Source organism: Artemia franciscana, chromosome 18 (genome assembly GCF_032884065.1).
Source record: "Artemia franciscana chromosome 18, ASM3288406v1, whole genome shotgun sequence".
NCBI lineage: Eukaryota > Metazoa > Arthropoda > Branchiopoda > Anostraca > Artemiidae > Artemia > Artemia franciscana.
In genome coordinates, this window is record NC_088880.1 from 10,590,745 (window position 1) to 10,617,672 (window position 26,928).

At 34.2% G+C, this 26,928-nt stretch overlaps 1 protein-coding gene across 6 annotated transcripts in view; it reads right to left on the reverse strand.

The window, feature by feature from the left end:
- The window catches only part of LOC136038592 (histone-lysine N-methyltransferase PRDM9-like), a 206,651-nt gene that overhangs the window by 121,938 nt on the left and 57,785 nt on the right, over positions 1-26,928 (reverse strand). The window contains exons 9-10 of one of the 6 annotated variants that reach the window (XM_065721797.1): positions 22,421-22,504; positions 11,433-11,516 (exon numbers count right to left, since the gene is read on the reverse strand). The exons of the other annotated variants lie outside the window; for them this stretch is intronic. Of the exons in view, the coding sequence (XP_065577869.1) occupies positions 11,433-11,516; positions 22,421-22,504 (168 nt within the window). The remainder of the gene's footprint in view (positions 1-11,432; positions 11,517-22,420; positions 22,505-26,928) is intronic. 6 annotated transcript variants of the gene reach the window in all.

Here is a 26,928-nt window from a genome sequence, read left to right on the forward strand (position 1 = left end):
CTACTATATTTACTTTCGATGCCGACTTCAAAGTTCCAAGAATGGGCTCACGATCACCCACCCTAAGAAAGCCCCTCTTAGCTCATTTAGCCCCTGAAAAGAAATGGTCCAGCCCATCAAAATCACCGCAAATTGGGCAAGTATACCGCATTTCCGGGTAACACCTTTTTTTCCAAACACTAAAAAGAGAGACGTTTTGCTCGCACCTGCATCCATAACCTCAGGGGTTCTTTTGGAATCCCTAATTTAATGGGACAAAATATGGGACAGAGTTAGCTTAAGAGTTTCACAAACGTTTGAAGTGATTAGTGCTGAACTTCGCATTTTCTGGGATTCTCATCCAGTACTTTGATACTAGTTGTTCAGCAATAGTATAAGACTCATATATTCACAAGCCAAATTATACAAATAACAGCCTATCCCAAGCCCTGAAAGTGAGGATATACAAAATAAAATACAGCCAACGATAACTTTCAAGGTATGATAACTTGAAACTTTCAAAGTAAGTTGATGGAATTTTGAAGGGAGATTCGAGGGCAACCATACCCCCTCTCTCTTAGCTATTTTAAGCTCCCCCTCTACACTACCATGCTCGTGATTTTGTTCTAAGTTGTCAAATAATCTTATAACTATGCCTCAAAGGTTGCCATGCCGTCCATAGCCCCAGGGCAAGGATTGTAAATCTCGTAATTTACCTTTTGTTTACAATCAGGATTTATTAATAGAAAAAGGGAAATGTTTAATTCTGGGTTTATCTGAAAAGGTTAGAGGAATCAACTTTGAAGAATATAAAGGGGTAAGTTATACTAGAACCGAAGGCACTACGTGCATCCAGCTTATCAAAAAGAACGATCTACAATAACGGCTGACAGATTTTCAGAACAGCTGAGGGTATTAAGTCACAACTTTAAGACACGTTGAGGTGGGGGTGGGGTGATGAAAAGTTGTTAGAGGGCTGAGAGCCCCCTGCCCTTCTCTTTTTAGTTCCCCTTTCTCCATAAAGGTTCAATCAAAGTATCGAAATATACATCTTGTTCAAAATAGTCTAAAGCTCAAATAACTATGCCTATGAGAATGACAGACCCCCCTCCCCCCTAAAAAAAACACTGTGTGCTTGCTGATTGTCAGAAGGGCATATCATTAATTTCTGAGGAACAGCTGAAAATAATAAGTTGAGTTCCTCTTGCCTATTTAAAAAGACCCATTCCCTCAACACTGGTTAAATCCAAAATTAAAAAAAAATCTTTTTTTTTCAAAATAGTAAAAAGTTCTACTAGCCATGCCTTCACGGATGCACTACCCACCTCCCCAGTCCCCCGGGTGAAGATTGTAAATTATGCAACTAACCATTTCTTAAATACAGGATTTATCGTTAAGAAAAGGGGTAATATTTGATTCTAGGTGTGTTCGAAAAGGCTATGCATCCAGGGATAAAGAAACCACCCCAAAGCCCCTGGGGCAAATATTCTACTTTATAGAAGTCGCTCGTTGTTTATATATGACGTTTTATAAAAAATTGTTAAAAATTTTGAGAGGGGTATCCTCCTTACACCAGACTCAAAAAGCTAGGGAAACATTCATAAGATTAGCCATAAACAAAACTTTGGCAATTAAAAACGAACAGAAATAAATTAAAAAAAAAACTTTCCAAAAAATAAGTTTTTCAATGATATTTAACTTAAAGCTAGCAGAAATTACAATTGAAGAACAAATGAAACACAAAGCGAAAAAAATAAATAAACGATCAGAGCAAATATAAAAATCATAGCAAATATATAAATCTTACAACGAGTGAAAATTGAAATAACTCACTTTAACGCATCTCAATTTAATGAATTCACTATATCTCAAGGATCACGAACACAACATCTTTGCAACATAAAACTATTCTTCTAATACAGCGGGAATCTTAGCAAGTACACGCTCGCTATAACTATACTTCAGTGAAGCAATTTTAGCATAGCTGGCGAGGAAACCTGATATGGCATTTTCAACGTTAAGAACCCAAGTACTACCCTTGTCTGGACTATAAACGAGGCTGAGGTATTTCAGCGAAGACTATAATATATTTACCTGCTACGACAACAGATAAAGAACGCGGAGCTTTACCACTGGCATTAAAAGTAAAGAATTCAATCTTGGCAACATTAATTCCTAGAAGCTTATAATAAGAAATTAAAGAATCAAGAATTGCCTGTAGAGTAGAAAGACTCTAACTGATAAGCAGGACATCATCTGCGTAGCCAATCAAACTAAAATCACAAAGGTCACTATAAATTTCACCATTAATCGTCCTAGTCACAGTTGTCGAAAGAATGTTAAGCCCAGTAGGACTTAAAATTGAACCTTGCCTAAGTCCCCTAATAAGAAGAACCCCAAGACAGTTAAAAGATCCTTTTCGAGTTTGACCCTAACATAACTATGGTTATACCTATAAGAAATCAACACAACTATATGAGGCGTAACTCTGAAATCAAGCAGAGTCAAAAATACTTTTGATTAGACTACTGAATTGAATCCTGCTTGTATATCCACACTACATAAATATACAGGATTTCCCAATTATCAGCATTACTGCGGATACACTTCAATAGGCGATGAGCGAACGCACAATTCAAATGCTTACAAAAACCAAACAGTCTATAATTTAGCACGCATTTATGCATCATTTCAGGCAGGACAAGACTTTCTAGAGCCTTGCTAAAAACGCTAGAAATAGTAATAGAGCGGTAACTACTATAAATTTTAGCATTTTTCATTTTTTCCTCCAATTTGGCAAAATTACCAAATCTGAAAAATAGAAATGGCATTGAAAGAAAATATTGAATTGCTGTTTCCATGAATTTATATAGTAATACATTAAATATTTAGTTTATTTAGTCATATTGCTTATTACATGATTCCATAAAAAAAAATTTTTCTACTGAAAGTTTTGCTATAGTGCCATAACCAAATGAATTAAGATACTTGACCTGAATCAATTGTGCTTTACCGTAACAGAATATATTACAAATGTTTCCTTTTATATTTTTAACTTTCTAACTTTTTCGCATCCATAAAGAAGGATTGTTCGAACCAAAGCCAAGTAGACTCGAACTCGAACTTTAGACCAGAACACTAATTTCACATCGGTTCAACAAGATATTCTGAGCGAAACAAAGACCATCTGTGCTTTCTGCAATCGCTGCTGAAAATCGGCGTCTAAAGATCCTTCAGTACCAATCTGCGGACCAAGGTATTCGAAACTGTTGACCTGATCCAACTGTACTTGATTTACAGTTAGCACAAAAGGATCAGTACGATTTATTACCCTAAATTTCGTCTTCCTTGTACTGACTTTTAATCCAATGGAATCTATCAAGGTTACCATATCATCAAGCTTAGTTTAAGCTTTCTCTGGATCTGAGAGGATTCCAACATCATCAGCTTAGTCAAGATCTTCAAGCGAACTTTTCTGTCCAATCTAAACTCCTGGATGAGAAGATGGCGCATTCTTGAGTACCCAATCAATACAGTAGTTAAACAAAGTCGGAGACAGGACGCAAACCTGTTATGTTCCAAACTCAACAAGGAATTCCTCAGTGTCTTCTCCGTAGACTCGAACTCGACTCTTTGACCCCATGTAGTATGCTTTAAACAATTCGACAAGTTTCACGGGTGTTCCGTCATTTTTTAGAATTTTTCCTAAGTTTTTGGCGAGTGATCGAGTCAAAGATCCTTTGTTTTCACAGATTCTTTAATAACCTCTTTTAGACTAATCTCAAAACTTACCACGGCTAATCATTATTCAATTTTGTGTATGATTAATTTAAGAGATTTTTTTATGCCACAAAATTTGCTCGTTTGACTTAATAGCCTTGCTTACCATGTTCGTTACCACGAACTGCTTGATTAATTAAAGAGATTTTTTATGTCACAAAATTTACTCGTTTGACTTAATAGCTTTACTTCTGACAAAAAATGTACTTCTGGCAAAAAAAAATTACTTCTGGCAAAAAATGTAAAATTCTACTTTTTTGTATATTGGAGCTCGATACCTCTACAGTAGGTTCTCTGATATGCTGAATCTAAGGATGTAATTTTCATTAAGATTACTTGATCTTTTGGGCGTGTTTTCCCTCTTTTTCAGAATTTTCTCAGGTTCATAACTTTTGATAGGTAACATTAAGCTTGATGAATTTTATATATTTTAAATAAACATCAAAATTCCATTCTTTTGATGCAGTCCTTGTTGTCAAGACTTTGTTTCTTCTCGTTTTCCTATGTTAAAACGATCGTGAATTAAGTTCTCAAAAATTATCAGCTCAAAATAAAGAGCAACATTTGACACTTAAAGCGAGCAGCAGTTATAAAACAACTTAATAAATTACCGTTTTTTACAGTTCGTTACCACGAACTGTTTGATTAATTTAAGCGATTTTTTTATGCCACAAAATTTACTCGTTTGACTTAATAGCTTTGCCCTTCAATTAATCTACTTGTTAATATTATTTTCAATTTATTCATTGCACGGCGTTAGATCTATCATTAGAACTCATTATTAATACACTTAATGCTTTCCATTGAAAACAAGGAAAACAAGATTGTAATATGCTTCTATTAGTACTATTAAGAATTATAAAGATGAGTCTCATATCTTCTATGGTAAGAGAAACAACAAATACCGTATGGCCAAAAAAACCTGTTCCATTGTCATGACAACATGTTGTTGTGTTTTTACTTTAAAGGGGAAGAGGGGAGTTATTGTGTGAACTATAATTGTTCTCTGTTTTCTTCCATCTACATCACTGACCAATACCTTCCAAGCTGTTCCCACTTGTCTTTTCTATGACGAAACAAATAAGAATTCCAAATAGGGACAGGTCCTTTGATCAGACAGTGAAACAAAAATATATACAAAGGCTCTGGATATTTCGATGACACAGTCGGTCATCATCATCAATAGTTACTAACATATCAAAATTGATAATTTTGATAAGTTAGTAACTCTACTGATGATGATGCTTGATGATGATGATGAAGCAAAACTGTTTTGAAAGTAAGGATCCCGTCAATGCCCATCGCATAAATTGGCATGCTAACTGAATTATTTTAATCATTTAATCATTATTATAATAATTATCGAATTATTTAATTATTGAATTACCTTTAAAACTAAGTGTTTATATAATTCTGAAGGGACTTAATGGTATGATATAATGGATACGCCTTACAGAGCTCTTTCTAGTTAAAGGCTCTTTTTGGTTCAAGCTGCTTAACTTCAAAAAAACATGGTTCAGTCTCCAGTTACGTTATGCCTAGAGCGCAACTGCAAATCATCTAGAAAGCTTGGGCGATTCTTTTTACGCCACCCAGCTGACATTTAGGTTGAAAACGTAAATAAGGTCCCTCTAGACTTGGTTCCCATGAAATTTACGTATCTTGTCTCAGGTGAAAGATAGATTGTTGGAAATTTTCTATGTTATTATCAATCAGAAATTTCCTGCCAAAACAAGAATACCAATAAGGTAGAACAATTGTTAAAATTGCAACCGAACTATAATAACCATGGCTTACTATCAAGAAGAATACTTCTTTTCAATTAGTAGAACAGATAAATCTTTAAAACAAATAATTTAGACGAAGATGAAATATTTTTAAGGTATATACAGCGCAGAGAAAAAAAAAGCTTTAAAAAACTCTAACAATAGTGATTTATCTCTTCAAAGTCGTCAATAAAGATACATAGAAACGCATAAGTTTAACCACTTAATTCTCAATATTAAAAAACAAAACAAAAACAAAACCTTCTAATACTTCAGACATTAAACTTGACGCACTCATTAACAACTTAAAGAATGATCTTGACACTGTTAAAATCTACCTAAGCATACCCAAAAGCAGTTTAATGCTATTCTCCTTTTTTAAAAATATACCCCCTATCAATAAATGCCTTTGCATACACAATTTAAATACTGTTAAACTGCTTGGTGTGCAGCTGGACAATGACCTTAAATGGAAGTCCCACACTTCTGACTTGTTTAAATCTGGTAGTTTTCTCTTTAAATCTTTCTCCCTTCTCAAACAGTTCTCCATGTCAATCCAGAACCTTAAAATAATTTATTGTTCTTATTTAAGATCCTGTCTTGAATACGCTTGCCCTGTCTGTTACCCTGGGTTGACTAACGACCAATGTTCTAAAATTGGAAGCATTCAAAAAAGAGCTATAAAATTATACTGGGGACGTCCTATACTACATACGATGAAGGTTTGGCTAGACTTGAACTTACTACATTGGAATCATGACGTCACATCCTTACCATGAGCTTTGGCCACAAGTGCCATAAACACTACGATAGTGTTGTGACTATCGTAGACGTCTTCTTCCCCCTTTCAAAAAATCCCTCAATCCTTCCTAATACAAGACTTAATGCTCGTAGACCTCCAAATACCCAACGTGACTTGTGCCCCCAAATTTTGTCTATGAGGTACAATACTCTTTTGTTCCCTATTTTGTTTCGCATTTTACTAATTGATTTAACTTTTTATTTATGTCTATCCCTTAAAATCTGTTTTATCATTGTAACTGTTCTGTCGTGTTTATGCTAGCTTGTGTGCTATTTTAGCCAATAAATCATATTCTATTCTAGAACCTGAATGATCAGACCGCGGGCACTCCCGGAGATCTTTTCTGAAAGAGTTGAACACTAACAGGATTGTGTTGGGGTTTTTAAAAAAGTGACTAAAACGGGAATTATTTATGATTGAATGAGTGATGAATGAGTTAAGTTCAGAGGTACGTTGCCCCCTCCTCAATAACTCACTCTTCAAAACTAAAGTGTTTTATAACGTTCAAAAAAGCCTCTTATTCTAATCAAACGACCCTTGTATTTCAGAACTCGTTATTAAAGAATTGAGACAAAAAGTCAAACTTTAGCGTAATGATTGATGTATTAAGGAGGGGGCAATCCCCCTATATACGGAAGAATTTCTGTTTGTTTCAAGTTGAAATATTGCTCTTTACTTTCGACTCAAAAAACCTTGTTTTATCTAATTTATAATTATTTTTCAAATAATGCCGAAAAATTCAGCGTAAAGTTCTACGTAAAGTTCTCTCTCTCCTTAGAAAATTTCTCAAAGTAGAAGTCCTCCCGCGTAAAATTCCCAATGGAGAATTTCTCATGCGAAAAATCGCTCCTCTTCCATGGAAAAACATTTCAGACAATCCCGATCCCGCTGAACATCTTCCCAGGAACATCTCAACATCAAAGTAAGACAAATTAAAAGTATTCCGTAATTATCGAGGCATTAGTCTGGTCTCTGTAGGTAGCAAATTACTGAGTAATAGGATGCTTTTTAGACTGAGAGGCTGTAGACACAGTTTTAAGGGAAGAACAATGCGGTTTTAGAAAATTTAGAGGATATGTCGACCAAGTTTTCACTCTTAGGTTAATAATTGAGAAGTCCCTTCGCTGTCAAATACCTTTGTCTAATCGCTAGTCCCTTCGCTGTCTAATGCCCTAGTCCCGAATTTGTATCTAATGTTGTATATACATTATTTGAGTGTGTTCTATGTTTATAAGTGCAGCACAAATGTTATTAGATAGCTAAAACCCGTGCTAGCCTTTCCTTGATGATTATAAGATGGCGACACTTGTTTACCATACTCAGGTTGGCAATAGAATACAGAAGAAAACTTTTGCGATTAATGTTTTTCTTTGTTTATGTAATGTCAATTATTTAGATGTGAATTTTAGTTTCATTTTGTACTGCCACGGTCCTAAGGCTTATATTATATTATATATTTATATGCATAAAAACACCCTTAAAAATGACAACCGCATTGCGTGGACAATTAATATCCTGTGTGCAAGGAATCAAGCCACAAAAAATCATTTAAGTCGTCTTTAATTGTGTTGGGAGAGCAACACTTTGTTTTTGTAGTGTTTTTTTTTTTTCTAGCACTCCGATTTTAGCTTATTCATAGAAAGTATCAAGGGTCTAACCTCTGCGGTTTTTACGGAGTTGAGTTTATAATTTCGCTTTTCGTACTTGGGATTGCAGTAGAGAAATGGTATCAGATGTGCCTCTTAAACTTCAAAAGTTATCTCATTGCTAAAGAAACTATAGTTTAGCCTTTGCTCCTTTCTAAGTGATGACGTTAGAAATTTGGCCTACGGCAAAAAAGTCAAGTTTAAACTAAGAAATAGATTTTTTTTTTTCGACGGCAATCGATAGCTCTTGATGAACTGATCAAAGTATATGTTATCCATTTTTTGGTAGAAAAATTCCTTCATGAGATTTACCCGTTTGAAAGTTTAAAGGGGTTGACAACTTCAGTAGTAAGGTGCACACTGAAACCAAAAAGGTCCTTACCAATTGTAAGCAACAGTCGGCTGTTAGATCACAATCATCTTCGGCAATGAGGAGTTCGAAACTTTTGCTAGTTGGAATACCTATTATTTGTTTCCAGTGTATTTGATGGTAAGAACAATTTGGTTATAGTGGTAAGACATGCAGGGGACTTGTTTATTTTAAGATCCTTACAGATTAACAACTTCAGCGTTTAATTGAAGCGAGGAAAAAAAAGAAAGTGTTGCTCTCGCAACACTTTGCTCGGCAAAGCCGAACAAACATTGCCGCAACACCTCACGTTGCCCATGCAACGTAGATCTAGTTCAGTTTCTGAGTGATCGACTGAGTGATTACTCGCAGTTCATCAGCTAATAGCCACATTCACAATTTGTAAAGGCGCACCATCTTTGAAATAATCATACTAAAGATTGATTTTTTGGCCAATTTTTGGTTTTTGACAAGAAATTATTTCCCATATTTTTTCAAGAGCTGATGGATTTCTTTCTTTATTTTTCTTTTATTTCCCAACAATAGCGGGACACCGAAACATCGAAATATCACAACTCATTTGAAAGCTGATGCCTACACCTATATGCTTAGTATAAGTTTTTCTTGACTGCACCATCGTAAGGTTGCATATGACACCAACAACGGGGCTTTCTGTGTCGTGAAGCACTGATATCTCCTTGTTCAAAAATCCTTAACCGAATTATTAACTTTTATCTCTTAAATACTCGGGCTTCCAGTCCCTTACCAGGTGAAAATAACAAAATGTTTGAGAAAAATTTCAAAACAAGCTGAAAACCCTGATGTTTTACTGAGAGCTTTCTTTAGTTTAGTGTTTTCAGTAAACCACTACTTTTTCAGAATTCTAATAGGTAGGTAGGTAGGTAAATTTTAATTTAAAACCTTTATATCATATACATATCAATTAGTCACAAAAAAGCCGTTCTGGCCTGTAATAGCGACTACATGCATGTTACTTTAATCATCAATAATACTAACTCATTAAACACACAAAAAAAAGAAGAAGAAAAAAAAAGAAAAAAAAGTGTGTATATATAAACATATACACACATACACACACATAATAAATATATATACATATACATACATAAATACATATACATACACATACATATACAAATATACATATATTGCTCGATGATTTGTTATTGGTGATTTTAGCATATATATATATATATATATATATATATATATATATATACATATACATATACATATACATACATAAATACATACACATACACATACACATACAAATATACATACACCGCTCCAAATAATTTCTCAGACCTGAAAAATTCTACTTAGCCCACTCTTATTCAATACGCTTCCCTTCACTATCCTGATCATTTATCATTCAAAAAATGGATTTTTAACCGGTGCTTAAGCTGTGGGAGACTCTCTGACTCCCTTATATACTCTGGGAATGCATTCCAAATTGTCGTGCCTATGTGTCTTGTCACATGCCCCGATCGCGTTGTATTCCTTACCTCATTAATCAGATCATTTCCATGTCGGGTAAAATACTGATGGTAAACGAATTATGTTTAAAATAACTTCTAAAAACTTCAGGTCCTAAATTATTCAAGCATTGAAAAACAAAAATGCCTATCTGCATATCTCTAATTTGACCTACATTTAGTAAATTCAACTTTTTAAATATACTTAACGTACTATCAGTTCCTCGGTCATAATTTCCAATAATACGAACAGCTTTATTTTGCTGTACCTGTACTCTTTTGTAATTTGTGTAAAAATCACTTGCCCATATCATACATCCATAATTAATATAAGACGATACTAACGAATGGTACAATGAAAGCATTACTTTAGTTGGAAAAAAATATTTAAGTTTACGCAGCATCCCAACACCTCTTGAAACTTTACATGAAATCACATCACTATGTTTTTTCCAGCTGAGTTTATTAATAATATAGGGAAATATCAGAAGTAAGTTTATTTTAACCAGTTTTGCAGACATACGTTGATCAATAGTTTTTGTTCGTTTTAAGTTTCAAGTTGGTTCTTTATAAAGCCGCGATTATCAGAAACAGAAGACTGTGTTCGCTTGGCCATGCCCTGACAAGACCCAATGACCGCAAAATGAAGCATGTGCATGTAGTGTACATCCCATGGTTGCTGATTACTTTGGACTCTTAAGAAAGTAACTAGAGTCTTCGATTTCCAATCAAATTAGCCCCCCCCCCCCCCCAAGTTTATACGACCACCCCTTCCAAAAAACACCTCAATATGTTAAGACTGAGCAACTTGCATAAGTTACAGCCCTTGGAACGGGGGCTGTGAGGAATCGACTTATAGTTACTTGAATTCTTGACTGTTTTAAACATAATGGCACATACTGCGCCTTTATCAGATTAGCGCAAAAGTCCCGGCGGTCATTTGACGAATTGGTGGGCAACTATCAAAAACGATCTCGGTTTAATGATGAATTTCGAACGTTTGATAGAAAGTGTAACACCTGCTGGCTCTCCCATTTTCTTGAAAATCAGATTACTTTCTTGAAAACACGCATCTTGAAATATATCAAAATTATTTGACAGCTAATCCATACTGAATTGATAGTTAAATAGCTATTATTAAAGTCATGACATGTCCGATTAATACTTGTAAAAAAAAGAAAGAAAAGAAAACAAGCTTACAGTATGCAGAAGAATACGACAGAGCTGCCCCAGTAAAGATTATTTTTTTTTACCAGACCACTTCGTATGAAAGCCTTCGTCGTGAATTTCTTAAAAGGGTTCGTTTGATTGCAAATTTAAAGTTCTGTTTGCTTTTACCAGAGTAAAAAGATATTGAAGAGCAGAAGTCTCTCTGTCATGCCCAATTTTCGGCCCCCCCCCCCCCCGCCCATACAAAATCCAATCAAAATTTTTAGAGAGCGTTTTTGTTCCAAACAGTTTAAAACGCCAGATAGCTATGCATCAGGGGACAAAGCAAACGCCCAACATCTCCCAGGGAGTTTAACTGTAATTATACAAGTTGCCCACTATTTACACAGAGATTCAGTTGAAAATTCCAGGTAATGAACAAAATATCATTAGATAACTTACTTTTTAAATGAGAAGACTGGGTGAAACGTTTCTCGCATGTTACACACTTAAACGGCTTTTCTCCAGAATGAAATCTTTCGTGTCCTGCAAATAAAACACTAGTTTTAGAAGTAACTTACATATACGTAAAAAATCGTTAATAAAAATACAGGTCGGACTGTAAAGTTTTGTAGCACTTTCAAAAAATATCAAAATCACTAAAAGCAGAAATTTAACCTCTATAAGGGACATCAAATTTAAAATCATAGATCCAGTTGAGGGGAAATTGCCTTCCAGTACATAGGGAACAGAAATTAAAAAAAATAAGGGTACAAATGGTAAGTGTGGGTATTGCGGAAATGAAGCTAATAATTTAACCCATTTCCTCATGGAGTGCCAGGACCTTGAAAGTCTTAGAGATGAAATTTGGGAGGACCATCGGTTGGCGCTACTTTCTGATATCCTGAGCTCTTCGAAGCCTGGAACTATATGCAAAATGGCACGATATGTGGAAAAGGCGGGAGAGGCTCAGTCGAGCCCGAGTGAATGAAAATAAGTATTGTTTTATATTGAGTGTGTGTTCTGTGCAGCGTTGTATTATTAAATCATGTTGTGTATGGCCATAGGGCTCAAATAAACTTTTTCTTTATTTCTTTCTTTCTTTCTATTCTGTCACGTTTTATCAAATATTGATCACACATTTGGCCTAATGTAAGCTTTCAATATGCATCAAAATGAGCAGGACATGGTTAACATAAAATTTCTTCGACATTTCTCTTTGAGAAGATTTAACTTCAATCATGTTTTCCTCAGTTTTCAATCCTCCACAAGGATATGTAAAACTGAGCTCTGAGTTTTTTCTCTCATAAAAAAAACAAAAATGAAAAAAAAACTACAAAATATAGCTGAACACATTTATAGTTATTAACGAAATATCCCTAACTTCATTTGAGATGCAGTAAAAAAAAAAAGTGAAAAAACAAAACAAAACAACAATAATAAGAAGATCAGTAAAAAAAATATTATGATTTTAACTTGGAGCATCCAGTAATGGCAAACTACTTAAAAAAAAAAACAAAGCCTGAGTTGTCAAAGTTCTCCTGAAAAATTGGATGTATTCCAGGGTATTGTTAGGACTTTTTATCTGAAGTCATATTCTAACTATAGTTAAAACACGGGCTATCGCTTAAAATTATTTAATACACTCTTTTAGACTGATCTCAAAACTTGCAATGGCTTATCAATATGCAATTTTGTGATTGATTTATTTAAAAAGTTATATGCCAAGAAATTGACTCATTTGACTTAATAAGTCAAATGTATCCTTCAATTGAACTAATTTGTAAAATTACTTTTGATTTATTTCTGGTACAGTATTACATTCACCATTTGAATGCATTAAAAATACACTTATGCTTTTCGTGAAAAAAAACAACAACAAAAAAACAACGAAACTAAATACTATTATACACTTCTATATAACAATGATGATATAGTAAACTCCAAAAAACAAGAGCCAAGAGCTATTATGGCACTTGTGACGAGGTCGGAAGAGCCAAAAGCCAAGAGCTTCTTCCCACCAAGTTTCATTACGATTTCTCCACTCTAAGCGCTTTCTAAGATTTCCAGTTTCCCCTACAACTCTCCCCCCCCAAAATTTTTTTTTACCGGGCCTATCTGGAAGTGCCCAAAATACAAAACCGGAACAGACAAACCGACAGACCGAAAGAAATTGAGATCGCTATATGTCACTTAGCAAATATCAAGTGCCATAAAAAGAAAAAAAACACATGACTTCCTTTAGTAGACACTCTTATGAACTAATCAATAATTTTACTTGATGACTCACTGTCTTTTTTAATTACTAAATAAATTGAAACAAACTATAAATAAGGAGCACCTCAGTGCAATAGCTTTTTAGTTAATGACTTATTGCTTTTACTTAATTACTAAATAAAGCAGTTCAACCGACAATAACCCACAATGAAGTGTTTTTAAAAGTAAAAAAAAATGTAAACATTAGTCAAACAGTGTGTGGAAAGAGCTGTTTAACGAGGAGCGACTCGGCCCTAATGTTTCAGAAACTCTGAAAAAGGCATTTTGATAACAATATTTACACAAAAACATTAGGCTTTTTATAATAGTTCTAAATGTACAATATTCCTTAATTTGAATATAGTCCATCAAAAGCTACGAAGAGGAGAAAATTTTCCTGATTTTTGGAAAAGGGAAGCAATTAGCTCGAAAGTCAATCGATTTTAATGATCGCTTGATCACACGGAATCAAACTATCAACATTCAGCATAAAATAGACTTAAAAGCATCTGCCATTTTGAAAGTTTTTTTTTGTTAAATGGATATTCTGTTTTTTACAAAAAAAGGCGAAAAGCTTTTTAGTTTTTATAGAAACATAAGGAGTTTTCTAGAATTTGTTTTAGGAATTAGAAAAAAAAAACACTTTTGGTTACATTCAATCAAAGCAAGCTAATTTTCCTCTTGAAAGGGTTAGATGTAATAATATTTCAGGTTGGATTTCAGTTTAAATCTGAGATAGGTTTACTATTATTATCAGTTTGGCTTTGCGTTATATGCTATTACAGAGATCTTATAATTTCTCAATAAATATTAACTCAAGTATCAATCAAGTAACAACTAATATTCCTATTTAATTCTGCAGACCTAGAAGGAGATTACGATAGGTTGAAAACATGATTAGATAGATAGCTAAAAAATAATTACGACAACAATCGACTAAAGAAATATAGACGGAACTCGTAATACTCAAAGTAAAAAGCAAACAGAGCTTATACACTAAAAGAATTTAATGTTCCTAAGATTTTGCTGGGATACCCTTTTGACAACCTACATACGGAGGGCAGGTTGCCATCCGTACAACAAAAATATTCTCTGAAAATCTTACCTTCATACCAGTATGAACAACCATAGGTTGAGGATTTTGAACTGGCCAGAAGACACAGTGTGTATACATTTCATGCTGCTTTTACGGTTAGTGTAATTAACGACCCTAATGGTATTAAGTTGAAACTTTCAGGGAGCGTTTAGGGGGGGGGTTCGATTTAACGACAAACTTATATGCATGCAGGTATTAAAAGGGCATACAAGCAATATAGGGCATATAAGGACATAGACAGCGATGCTCTATCATAGCTAGTAACATCATTGATATTTTAAAGGAGATAATTTGATTGAAAATTAAAAGTTCTAGTGTCCTCTTAAGAGTCAAAAGTGATAGGAGGTGAATCAGCTCTCTTCTTTTGATCATAATTTTCCAGACATTTCCAATCAAAATTTTAAGATAGCCATTTTTTTCAGCATAGCTTAACGGTCTAGTAACTTTATCTCTAGGGTTATTAGGTGGGTCAGCCCTCCAGAATTATGTAATTTATCCATTATACTTAAAAACTAAATGTTGCTTTAAAATTAAATCAAAACTCACTGTTTGCATGCTGCTTGTCAATAAGACATCCCAGCAATATACCTAGAACAACTGAGGGTATTAGGTTTAAACTATTGGGGCTACTCAAAACCCCTGTGCTTTCTAAAAGCTAGAATAAAATTTGCACTCAACTGAAAAAATTCAAATGAACATGTATTGTCAGTTTAATATAAGTATGCTGATATTCTATCATTAAAATCTAAATTAATTTTTGATTTCTTAAAGTTTATAAAAGCGAAAACATTGTAAAGAATCTTTTTTTTCAGTAAAGTACAAATTTTAGAAACCACAGGGGTTTTGAACCCTACTCATGTTAATTTCTGCTCGTTCTGAGTTTGGCTCGGTTATTTATTGTAATTTCTGTTCATTTTTGGTTTCATTTATTTTTTGATGCTGATTATTTATTTTTGTATGCTTGGAAGATTATTTGATTCTATTTTTGTTAATTTTTGGTTTAATTGAGTTCTTTACTTTTTCTTAAAAAAACTTATTTTGTGGAAAATGTTTTTTCAAATTAATATCTATGACATTAATTCTAGTATTACAAATAATATAACTAATTAACTCTGCAAACCTAGAAGGGGATTACGATGGGTTGAAAAGACGTATGGATAGATTAAATAAATAAAAACTAGTTTTTTTAACTGAAAGTAAGGAGCGACATTAGAACTTAAACGAACAGAAATTACTCCGTATGTGAAATGGGTTTTCCCCTCCTCAACGCCTCACTCTTTAAGCTGAAGCTTTTAATTGTTTTAAAAAGTAGAATTGTGGCAAAGAATCAAACTTTAGCGTACAGAGCGAGGGATTACGGAGGGGACAACCCAATTTTCAATTGAAAAAGGTTTCATGTTTATTTTTTCATTGTTTTTTTTTATAATAATGCAAGAAAATCCTGCCCCCTTTTCATTGAATTTGTTTTCCCCCGTGACATATTCCTCCAAGAAAAGATACTGCCACATAGCCCCCTCCCCTAAACCCCACCCCCCAAACCAAAAAAATTCCCCTGAAAACGCCTGTGCACTTCCCAATAACCACTACTGTATGTAAACACTGGTCAAAGTTTGTAACTTGCGGCCCCTCCCCCAGGGATTGTGGGGGAGTAAGTCATTCCCAAAGACATAGTTAATATGGTTTTTGACTATGCGGAACAAAATGGTCATCTCAAAATTTTGATCCGTTGAATTTGAGAAAAAACTGAGCGTGGGAGGGGGCCTAGGTGCCCTCCAATTTTTTTGGTCACTTAAAAAGGGCACTAGAACTTTTCATTTCCGTTAGAATGAGCCCTCTTGCGACATTCTAGGACCACTTGGTCGATACGATGACCCCTGGGGAAAAGAAGAAAAAAAAAAAAAAAAAAAAAAAAAAAAAAAAAAAAAAAAAAAAAAAAAAAGCACGCACCCGTGATTTGTCTTCTGGCAAAAAATACGAAATTCCACATTTTTGTGGATAGGAGCTAGAAATTTTTGCTAAAGGGTTCTCTGACGCCGAATGCGATGGTGTGATTTTCGTTAAGATTCCATGACTTTTAGGGGGTGTTTCCCCCTATTTTCCACAACAAGGCAAATTTTCTCAGGCTCGTAATTTTTGATGACAAAGACTAAATTTGATGAAACTTATATATTTAAAATCAGCATGAAAATCCGATTCTTTTCATGTATCTTTTAGCATCAAAATTCCGTTTTTTAGAGTTTCGTTTACTATTGAGCCGGGTCGCTCCTTACTATAGTTCGTTACCACGAACTGTTTGATAGCTAGATAATAATTGTTACAACAAATGACTAAAGAAAAATAGAAAGAACTCATAATACTAAAAGGAAAAAACAACAGAGATCGTACACTAAATTAAAAAAAAAATAATCTAGATGACCCGGTCTAAATGAAAGTTTGTCACAAATTTTGACAACAGATCCCGACAGAGTAAATACAATCCAGCCGCCAAAAACAGTTTATAAGCATTTTGGTTATCCATTGATTCGACTATAAAAATTTATGTCCCCATTCATTTTATTCCAAAAAAAAGTATGTTTTTACACCTGTCTAAATGACAGTTTTTCTTTTTTATCTGTATTAGAACGTATTAAATGACTTATTGCTCTGATCATTGAATCTATTTAAACATACATGTTTATGGGATCTTTATTTGCTAAATTGACTTTTGCTATGGCCATTCGACATCAGTCACCATTATTTGCTAATTTAGAAAACAAACTTCAATAATATAGAACAGTCGTTAGTCACCAATCAAAATGAAAGAAGACAGTAAAGAAATCTTCACAATGTACTGCATTGACTCAACTCCACCCAAGACATAAAATATTAGAAATAAAATGTTTTTTGGGCAATAAAATTAATCAAGACAGGTCTGACAGCTCCTGAAACCAGAAACATATTATCAAGCCATCAATTTAATTTGATTATCAAATTCTATTGTAAAAAACAAATAATATTTAATTGAAGGTTTATTATCGGAGTTTTCACTAATTAGAATAGTCTAAGTTTCTAATGTTAACAATTATTGATGGGCAATTTTAGTGATAATGATTTTGATATATATATATATATATATATATATATATATATATATATATATATATATATATATATATATATATATATATATATATATATATAGAATACGAATTCAGATGCAATTCCTTTGATCTATATCTTCTTATCAAACTCTCATTTTATTTAACTTTAGAAACCACTGTTGAAATCAAAACATAGATCAACGGATTGGCTGGATATTCGGCCACATTTGATTACATATGGATCATACATTTGACATCGTTCAAGCTACAAATACATATTTATGCATCTCAATAGGATACCTGACACTTTCTAAGTAGGGGTCTTCCTAACAAAGACTAAATTTGATGAAACTTATATATTTAGAATCAGCATGAAAATTCGATTCTTTTGATGTATCTTTAACCATTACTATATGTAAACACTGGTCAAAGTTTGTAACTTGCAGCCCCTCCCCCAGGGATTGTGGGGGAGTAAGTCATTCCCAAAGACATAGTTATTATGGTTTTCGACTATGCAGAACAAATGACTATCTCAAAATTTTGATCCGTTGACTTTTGGAAAAAATGAGCATAGGAGGGGGCCTAGGTGCCCTCCAATTTTTTGGTCACTTAAAAAGGGCACTAGAACTTTTCATTTCCGTTAGAAAGAGCCCTCTTGCGACATTCTAGGACCACCTGGTCAATATGATGACCCCTGAAAAAAAAAAAAAAAAAAACACCTGTGATTTTTGTCTTTTGGCAAAAAATACGGAAATTCCACATTTTTGTAGATAGGAGCTTGCAATTTTTTCTATAGGATTCTCTGATACGCCGAATGCGATGGTGTGATTTTCGTTAAGGTTCTATGACTTTTAGGGGGTGTTTGAAAATTCGAAAAGTCGATTCTTTTGATGTATCTTTTAGCATCAAAATTCCGTTTTTTAGAGTTTCGTTTACTATTGAGCCGGGTCACTCCTTACTACAGTTCGTTACCTTCATGACTATTGCTTTTGTTTAATAACTAAATTAAGCAGTTATATGTACAATAACCCTCAATGAAGCGTTTTAAAAGCAAAAAAAATGTATACATTAGTCAAACAGTCCGTGGAAAGGGCTGTTTCATAAGAAGCGACTCCGCCCAATAGTAACCTAAACTCTAAAAAAGGCATTTCGATAACAATGTATACACACAAAGATTTAACTTTCTATAATAGTTCTAAATATATAACATTTCTTGATTTTACTACTGTCCACCAAAAGCTACGAGTCCGAGAAAATTTGCCTGATTTTTGAAAAAGGGGGAAATATTCATAAAAGTCTACCGATCTTAATGATCCCTTGATCACAAACCATCGAACTATCAAGATTCAGCATAAAACAGACTTCAAAGCATTTGTCATTTTGATTGCTTTTAAAAATGGGATCCATTTCTTTCAAAAAAAAAGAAAAAAAAACAAAAAAAAACAGGCGTCAAGTGTTGTTACGCTTCAACAATTCTTCTAGTTTTGCGTAATTTTCTATAAAATTCGAATTTTCAAAATCTTCTATAAGTTACAAGGTTTGTAACAAATAGCCTTTTAGATAAAAGTGCTTTTACATTTGTCAAACTTGTCAGACTCATTTTGACAGAATTTTGTAGAAAATTTTCAGGAATTAGAAAAAAAAATTGGTTACATGCAACGAAAGGAAAAATAATTTTCCTCTTGAAAAGGTCAAATGCAATTACGTCATAGGTTGGAAAGTTTAAATCTGAATTAGGTCTACTATTATTATCAGTTTAGCTTTGCATTACATGCTATTGCAGAGATCTTATTTTGTTCATAAATTTCGTTTCGTGAACAAAGCGTTTTAATATTTAATCCTTCATTCATGGAAAGTTTGATACCGACCAATATTTCATATTTTAGCTGTAATATGTTTTGGAGGAATAAAAAACAGGCATGTAAAAATAATATTTAAGAAAAGATGAATTTAATTCTAGTATCACAACTAATATTCCTATTTAATTCCGCAGACCTAGAAGGGGATTATGACGAGTTGAAAAGATGTTTAGATAGATAGCTTATACACAAAAAGAATTTAATATTCCTAAGATTTTGTTGTCCCCCTCTATGTTTAACTACTTTATAGATTGGGGTCTAGAAAGAGCACCCTCGAATTTTAATGGTGTCATCATGGGATTTGGCATTAACGTGCCTGACCTGGATTACACAGATGACATCAGTGCTCTTGCTGCTGATCCAACAACTGTCCAAGCAATGCTAAATGAAATAGCATATTCTCTAAGCAACTGAGTATGAAGATTAACAAGGTAAAAAGTAAAATCATATACCTAAGTGTACAGTCAGAACATCAGCTTATACTTTACGGACAGGAACTGGAAAAATTCGACAGCTTCACTATCTTGATTCACTAACACTCTCGTAGAGGCTGTGATTTTGACGTACAGATCAGAATCAACTAAGTCCAAACCATTTTCTCTCAACTCCACTGCCATTTATGGAACTAATGAGAAAATGGTATGAAGAAAAAAAAATCATTTTTTCTCCGATAATATAATCTACTTTGCCACTATCGAATGAGTCACTGTGTTACTGTGATTTCTATAAGCCTTATGTAATTGATCTCTGTGTTGTATTATATCTGAATATATTGATCTCCTATTTGGAACTAGCGTTTCGGCTCAGTTAAGGGAAGCTCATCGACCAAATGTTTTTTTGTTTTTTTTTGTTGCTAAATATGTGATTCAACTTTCCCTTCTCCTCCTCATTCTTACTCACTTTCAAAAAATTAAGATTCCAGGCATAGTAGACTTTACCTGGACCCAGTCTTGGTTGTTACCAAGACACGAGGCTGCAAATGTTTTGCCATAGGCCAAGTTTAATATCCACCTACAAGCTGAACCTCTCCCCCAGCTCACTCTCTCTCAAAAGTTTAAGCCCCAAAAAATGCTTCTGCCTTTGAACATTTTGTTTCATGTTCATCAGCAAAACAAAAGAGCGTCATATCTAATCCCATTTACTGGTATTTACTCAATCAAATTTTTTTGCCTCAATCTAAAAAAAATTCAAATTTGTGGAAGAGCTAGGGCGGCAAACTTTTTGGATTGAGAATCAGCACATATTTTTTGGTCAGGTAGTGAGAAAACCATTTGTATAGCAATTTGTTTGAGGTTTACTCCTTTTTTTTCACAAGTTTCCAAGACTATTATTTTATAACAGTGCGAACGCTAAATCATCCCTATAACCAACATATTTCTAGATTTTGTGGCTGGTTTCAACTTTGGAACCATAAAAACCATTGGCGAACCATGGTAGACGATAATAAGCCGGTTGAATTCATTGAGCTGCTGAAGGCCAACTATGAGCATTTCAAATCAACTGCATGAGTGCTGGGTGAAGAAACTGAACCCTTTAATGTGGATAGTAGTGCAAAACGCGGGTGCATACTGTTCCCCGTTTTGTTTAACTACTTTATAGATTGGGTTCTAGAAAGAGCACCCTCGAGTTTTAACGGTGTGATTACGAGATTTGGCATTAACGTATCTAACCTGGATTACGCGGATGACATCAGTGCTTTTGCTGCTGATCAAACAAGTGTCCAAGCAATGCTAAATGAAATAGCATATTTCTCTAAGCAACTGAGTATGAAGATTAACAAGGTATGAAGTAAAGTCATATATCTAAGTAAAGAGTCAGATCAGCTTGTGCTTTACGGACATGAACTGGAAAAATTCGACAGCTTCACTAATCTTGATTCTATAATAGACTCTCGTGGAGGCTGTAACCTTGACGTACAGATCAGAATAAAAAAAGCCCAAGCCATTTTCTCTAAAATCCGTTGCCATTTGTGGAGCCAACGGGAAAATGGTAAGAAGAAAAAATTTGTGTCTATAATGTGGTTGTTAGATATGTTCTCTTCCACGCAGTTTGGACTTTGCAACTGAAGGTACTTCATTTCTAAGGTATTGAAGTCCTTGACCACCGCTGTTTACAAAAAAATCCCGCAGATTTGATACTCTGGCAGAATCTTAAATGCTGATGCGCAGCATCGCTGCTGTAAAATGGAGCCCAAAGCCACGATTATCAGAAACAGGAGACTGCGCTGGCCTGGCCGTGTCCTGATAAGATCCAATGACCGCATCAAGAAGCATGTGCATGCAGATTGATTGTGCATGCCATGGTTGCTCTTTAATTACTTTGGGCTCTTAAGAAAGGAACTAGAACCTTCGACTTCCAATCAAATTAGCCCCCCCCCCACCTAAAGTTTATACGACCACCCGATCCACAAGAAACCTTACATATTAACAATCAGCAACTTGCAGAAGTTGTAGCCCTTGACCTGGGGGCTGTGGGGAGTCTTTTAACCCCTGAGTTATAATTATTTGAGTTTGACTATTTTGAAGATAATGGCATGCACTGCGTCTTTATCAGGTTGGCGCAGACGTCCTGGCGGTCATTTTAAGAATCGGTAGGCAACTGTCAAAAACGATCTCGGTCTTATTGATAAATTTCGAAAGTTTGACAGAAAGTGGGAGACATGCTGGCCCAGATACTTTCTTGAAAAATCAGATTACTTTCTTGAAAACCCCTTTATTGAAATACATCAAAATTATTGACAGCTAATCCATACTGAATTGACAAGTAAACAACTATTATTAAAACCTAGGCTTGTCCGATGAATTCTTGTAATAGAAAAAAAAAATGAAAACAAGATTACACAATACAGCAGAATACAATAGAGATGCCCAAGTAAAGGTTTTTTATTTTTTCAGACCACTTCGTGTGGAAGGCATTGTCGTAAAAAATTTGTAGAGGGCTCGTTTTGGGCTTGGGCCCCCCCCCAAGCCCAAAAAATCCAATCTACATTTTGAAACAGCCATTTTGTTCTAAACAATTTGAAGGCCAGATAACTATGCATCAAATGAGGACAAAAAACCCCAACAGCCCCCAGGACATTAACTGTAATTATGCAAGTTCTACATAGAGGTTCTGTTGAAAATTCCAGGAAATGAACAAAAATGTGATTAGATCACTTACTTTTTAATGAACTAACGCAGGTGAAACGTTTCTCGCACGCAGCACATTTAAACGCCTTTTCTCCAGAATGCACTTTTTCATGTCCTGTAAGAAAATGCTCGCTTTGGAAGTATCTTTTACATAAGCACAAAAAGCTGTTCATAAAAATATAGGTCGTATTGTAAGGTTTTCTAGCGCTTTAAAAAAAATATAAAAATACCTAAAAGCAGAGATGCAACCTCTAAGGGACATCAAATCCGATGGATCATAATAAGCAATTTTTTGAAAGTACATTGAGTCACTCACTTAACCACATATAAGCTTCAAATAGGAAACAAAATGAGCAAAACTTGATGAGAATTACCTTCAAACGTGTTTTTCCGAATTTTCCATGTCTCCGCAAGAATATTAAAGAAAAAAATATAAAAAAGATGCTTGGAGGATCTAGCAACAGCAATCTGCTTGCAGAAAAAGCTGAAGAGATTTAAGAGAATTAAAGAGAATTCTTAATAAAAAAAAAAACCATTAAATTTGGATTAAGAAAATTTCCTCAAATTTCTGCTTACAGCTCAAATTGACAATAATCTATAAGAAGAAGTGAAAAATTGTGAAATTATTTTAGAATCGATGATAAAAAAAAGAAGAAAAATACTAAAAATACTGTTTAGATTCCAAAAAAAAAATTCAATGAGGAAAACCCTTAAAAAGGTGAATAATGTCAATGTGAATAAAAGGTATAGTATAATTTGAAATGCAGTAGCTGACATTGCTGAAAGGTTACAGTTGAAACTGAATAGACATAAAAAAAATACTCGGTATGTTATTGTTAGGAATGATAATTTTTTTCCTGGATCATAATTCAACGTATTTTTACGTCGAAATTTCGCTGACTATTTTTACGTAAAAAATTTATTAATCCAAAAATTGAAAAAGAGAATTTAAGAGAAGATTAAAGCAAAAAAGATTTACCAAACTTAAGCTATAAAATTAGAAAATAAGATGCATTTAAGAATATACTTGGACATTTTTATCTCAAGTTCTACTAGAGCTAAAACATAGCTTTAGTTAATCACTTTTCAATCCACTCTTTTGGACTAATATCAAAACTTACCATAACTAATTATTATGATAATTTATGCATGATTGATTTGGAAAATCTTTTATGCCAAAAACGAACTTGTTTAACCTAAAAACTACGGTCTCAATTAACCCCCTTTTTAAAACTATTACCAATTTATTTCTCGTTTGCCGTTAAATCTATCCTTAGAATATATCAAAAGCACGCTCAATAGGCAATTTCTCTGGAACATCTAGTAAATATTCATCCGCTTTTTGGAGCGCCTATGATTCAGAGCATTATTTGACTGCTGTCATCACTGTATCTTCCATTATTCTATTCTTGGTTTGCAGACTTATCTTCTTATTCTTCCAAATTTTTTTTTAACTGTGAAAAAACATCCCGAGCCATGGCTATTCCCCTTTTAAGATCTTCACTGCTCCCACCGTCTTTACTAATAATACTACCAAAGTAAGTGAAACTGTCCACCTGATCAATCTTTTCGTTAACCAACGTCACCTTTTCCTTTTCACTTATTCCTAGCCTTTGTGACTTGGTCTTAGTAACCTTAATTTTCAAACCAATTCTAGCACCCTGAACTGACAAAATCTCTTAACGTGTCATTCATTTTTCTCCCACTTTTATCTCGGATGCTTAAATCATCAGCATAATCTCAGTTCAAGAGAATTTTTCCTCCCAATTTGATTCCGTGGTCTTCCATTGCCTTTCCTGTGCTCCTTAAGACAAAGTCCATCAAAATGATCCATATAAAGGAGAATAGAACACAAACCTGCTAAATTCCTGATTTAATACAAAAACAGCTGCTAACCTCATTTCCTACCTTAAACGCGGCAGTGTCATTCTCGTACGTTGCACTAATCGCTTTAATGTATTTGTCTGGTATACTATACAAGGACAAGGCCTTTGCTAAAGCTCTTCTGTCAACAGAATCAAAAGCTGCTCATAATCTATGAAACCGAGGACCAAAGGTGTTTGACAACTATGGAACTTCTCAATTATTAACCCAAGAGTGAAAAGTTGGTCGACAAATCCTCTACCTTTTCTAAAACCACACTGTTCTTCTCTTACAGCTTTGTCTATAGCATCTCTCAGTCTAAAAAGTACCATATTACCAAGTAATTTGCTACCTACAGAGACCAGACTAATCCCTCGATAATTAAAACATTCCCTCTTATCACCTTTCTTATACAGTGGCTTATTTAAGGTTTTCCTATAATCGTTAGGTACTTCCCGTTTTTCAAAAATAATATTCATAATCTTCAGTAGCTTATTTCTAACCTCAGAGCCACCATATGTAAGAAACTCATTTACCACACTATCACCACCTGGAGCCATATCATTTTTTGGTCCTTTTAGTACAGTCACTAATTCTTCCTCGCAAAACAAATCTTCCTTCACATACAAGGTATCAAAAACTTTTTCATTTTCCTCTGTATCTTTTGCTGCAACTGTATCTTGGTTTAACATATTCTCAAAATATTCCATCCATCTCTCTTTAACTCTTTCCTTATCACTAATTGTGGCCTCGTTTATATCTTTAACAGGGACAAGTCGAGATGACTACTCCCTCTCAATTTATTAACATGCCAGTACAATATTTTACTATTATGCCGTCTAGCTGCATCTTCCAGATCTTCGGTAATTTTATTCATGATCTACACTTCACACCTCCTTAGTTCATATTTTAATGCTTTCTCCACTTTCTTTACATTCCTTTTGTTTTCATATGATCTATCACTATCACTCAGTTAATTCTTGTACAAGCCCTTTCTCCTCTCTATTAAAAATTACTATTCAAAGCTTTTAAATGCACCATGAACCTTAATGCAGCATTTTCAAAAGCTAAGACAAAAAAGTATTTTCACACCTCCTTAGTTCATATTTTTGTGCTTTCTCCACTTTTTTTACGGTCCTTTTGTTTTCATATGATCTATCAGTATCACTCAGATAATTCTTGTACAAGCCCCTTCTCCTCTCTATTAAACATTACTATTAAAAGCTTTTATATGTACCGTAAACCTCAATGCAGCATTTTCAAAAGCTAAGACAAAAAAAAGTATTTAACGAAGGGTATATGAATGAATGAATGACTGTATTTAAGGCCATTTTTCAGGCCGTATACAACAAACAAACTAAATCATGTAACACTCGACTTTCGAATAATAAGACCATTCCGGACAAAATTTCCCATTGCTACTATATTTACTTTCGATGCCGACTTCAAAGTTCCAAGAATGGGCTCACGATCACCCACCCTAAGAAAGCCCCTCTTAGTTCACTTAGCCCCTGAAAAGAAATGGTCCAGCCCATCAAAATCACCGCAAATTGGGCAAGTATACCGCATTTCCGGGTAACACCTTTTTTTCCAAACACTATAAAGAGGGAGACAGTTTGCTCACACGTGCATCTATAACCTCAGGGGTTCTTTTGGAATCCCTAATTTAATGGGACAATATATGGGACAGAGTTAGCTTAAGAGTTTCACAAACGTTTGGAGTGATTAGTGCTGAACTTCGCATTTTCTGGGATTCTCATCCAGTACTTTGATACTAGTTGTTCAGCAATAGTAGAAGACTAATATATTCACAAGCCAAATTATACAAATAACAGCCTATCCCAAGCCCTGAAAGTGAGGATATACAAAATAAAATACAGCCAACGATAACTTTCAAGGTATGATAACTTGAAACTTTCAAAGTAAGTTGATGGAATTTTGAAGAGAGATTCGAGGGCAACCATACCCCCTCTCTCTTAGCTATTTTAAGCTCCCCCTCTAAACTACCATGATTGTGATTTTGTTCTAAGTTGTCAAATAATCTTATAACTATGCCTCAGAGGTTGCCATGCCGTCTATAGCCCCAGGGCAAGGATTGTAAATCGTGTAATTTACCTTTTGTTTACAATCAGAATTTATTAATAGAAAAAGGGAAATGTTTAATTCTGGGTTTATCTGAAAAGGTTAGAGGAATCAACTTTGAAGAATATAAAGGGGTAAGTTATACTAGAACCGAAGGCACTACGTGCATCCAGCTTATCAAAAAGAGCAAATATAAAAATCATAGCAAATATATAAATCTTACAACGAGTGAAAATTGAAATAACTCACTTTAACGCATCTCAATTTAATGAATTCACTATATCTCAAGGATCACGAACACAACATCTTTGCAACATAAAACTATTCTTCTAATACAGCGGGAATCTTAGCAAGTACACGCTCGCTATAACTATACTTCAGTGAAGCAATTTTAGCATAGCTGGTGAGGAAACCTGATATGGCATTTTCAACGTTAAGAACCCAAGTACTACCCTTGTCTGGACTATAAACGAGGCTGAGGTATTTCAGCGAAGACTATAATATATTTACCTACTACGACAACAGATAAAGAACGCGGAGCTTTACCACTGGCATTAAAAGTAAAGAATTCAATCTTGGCAACATTAATTCCTA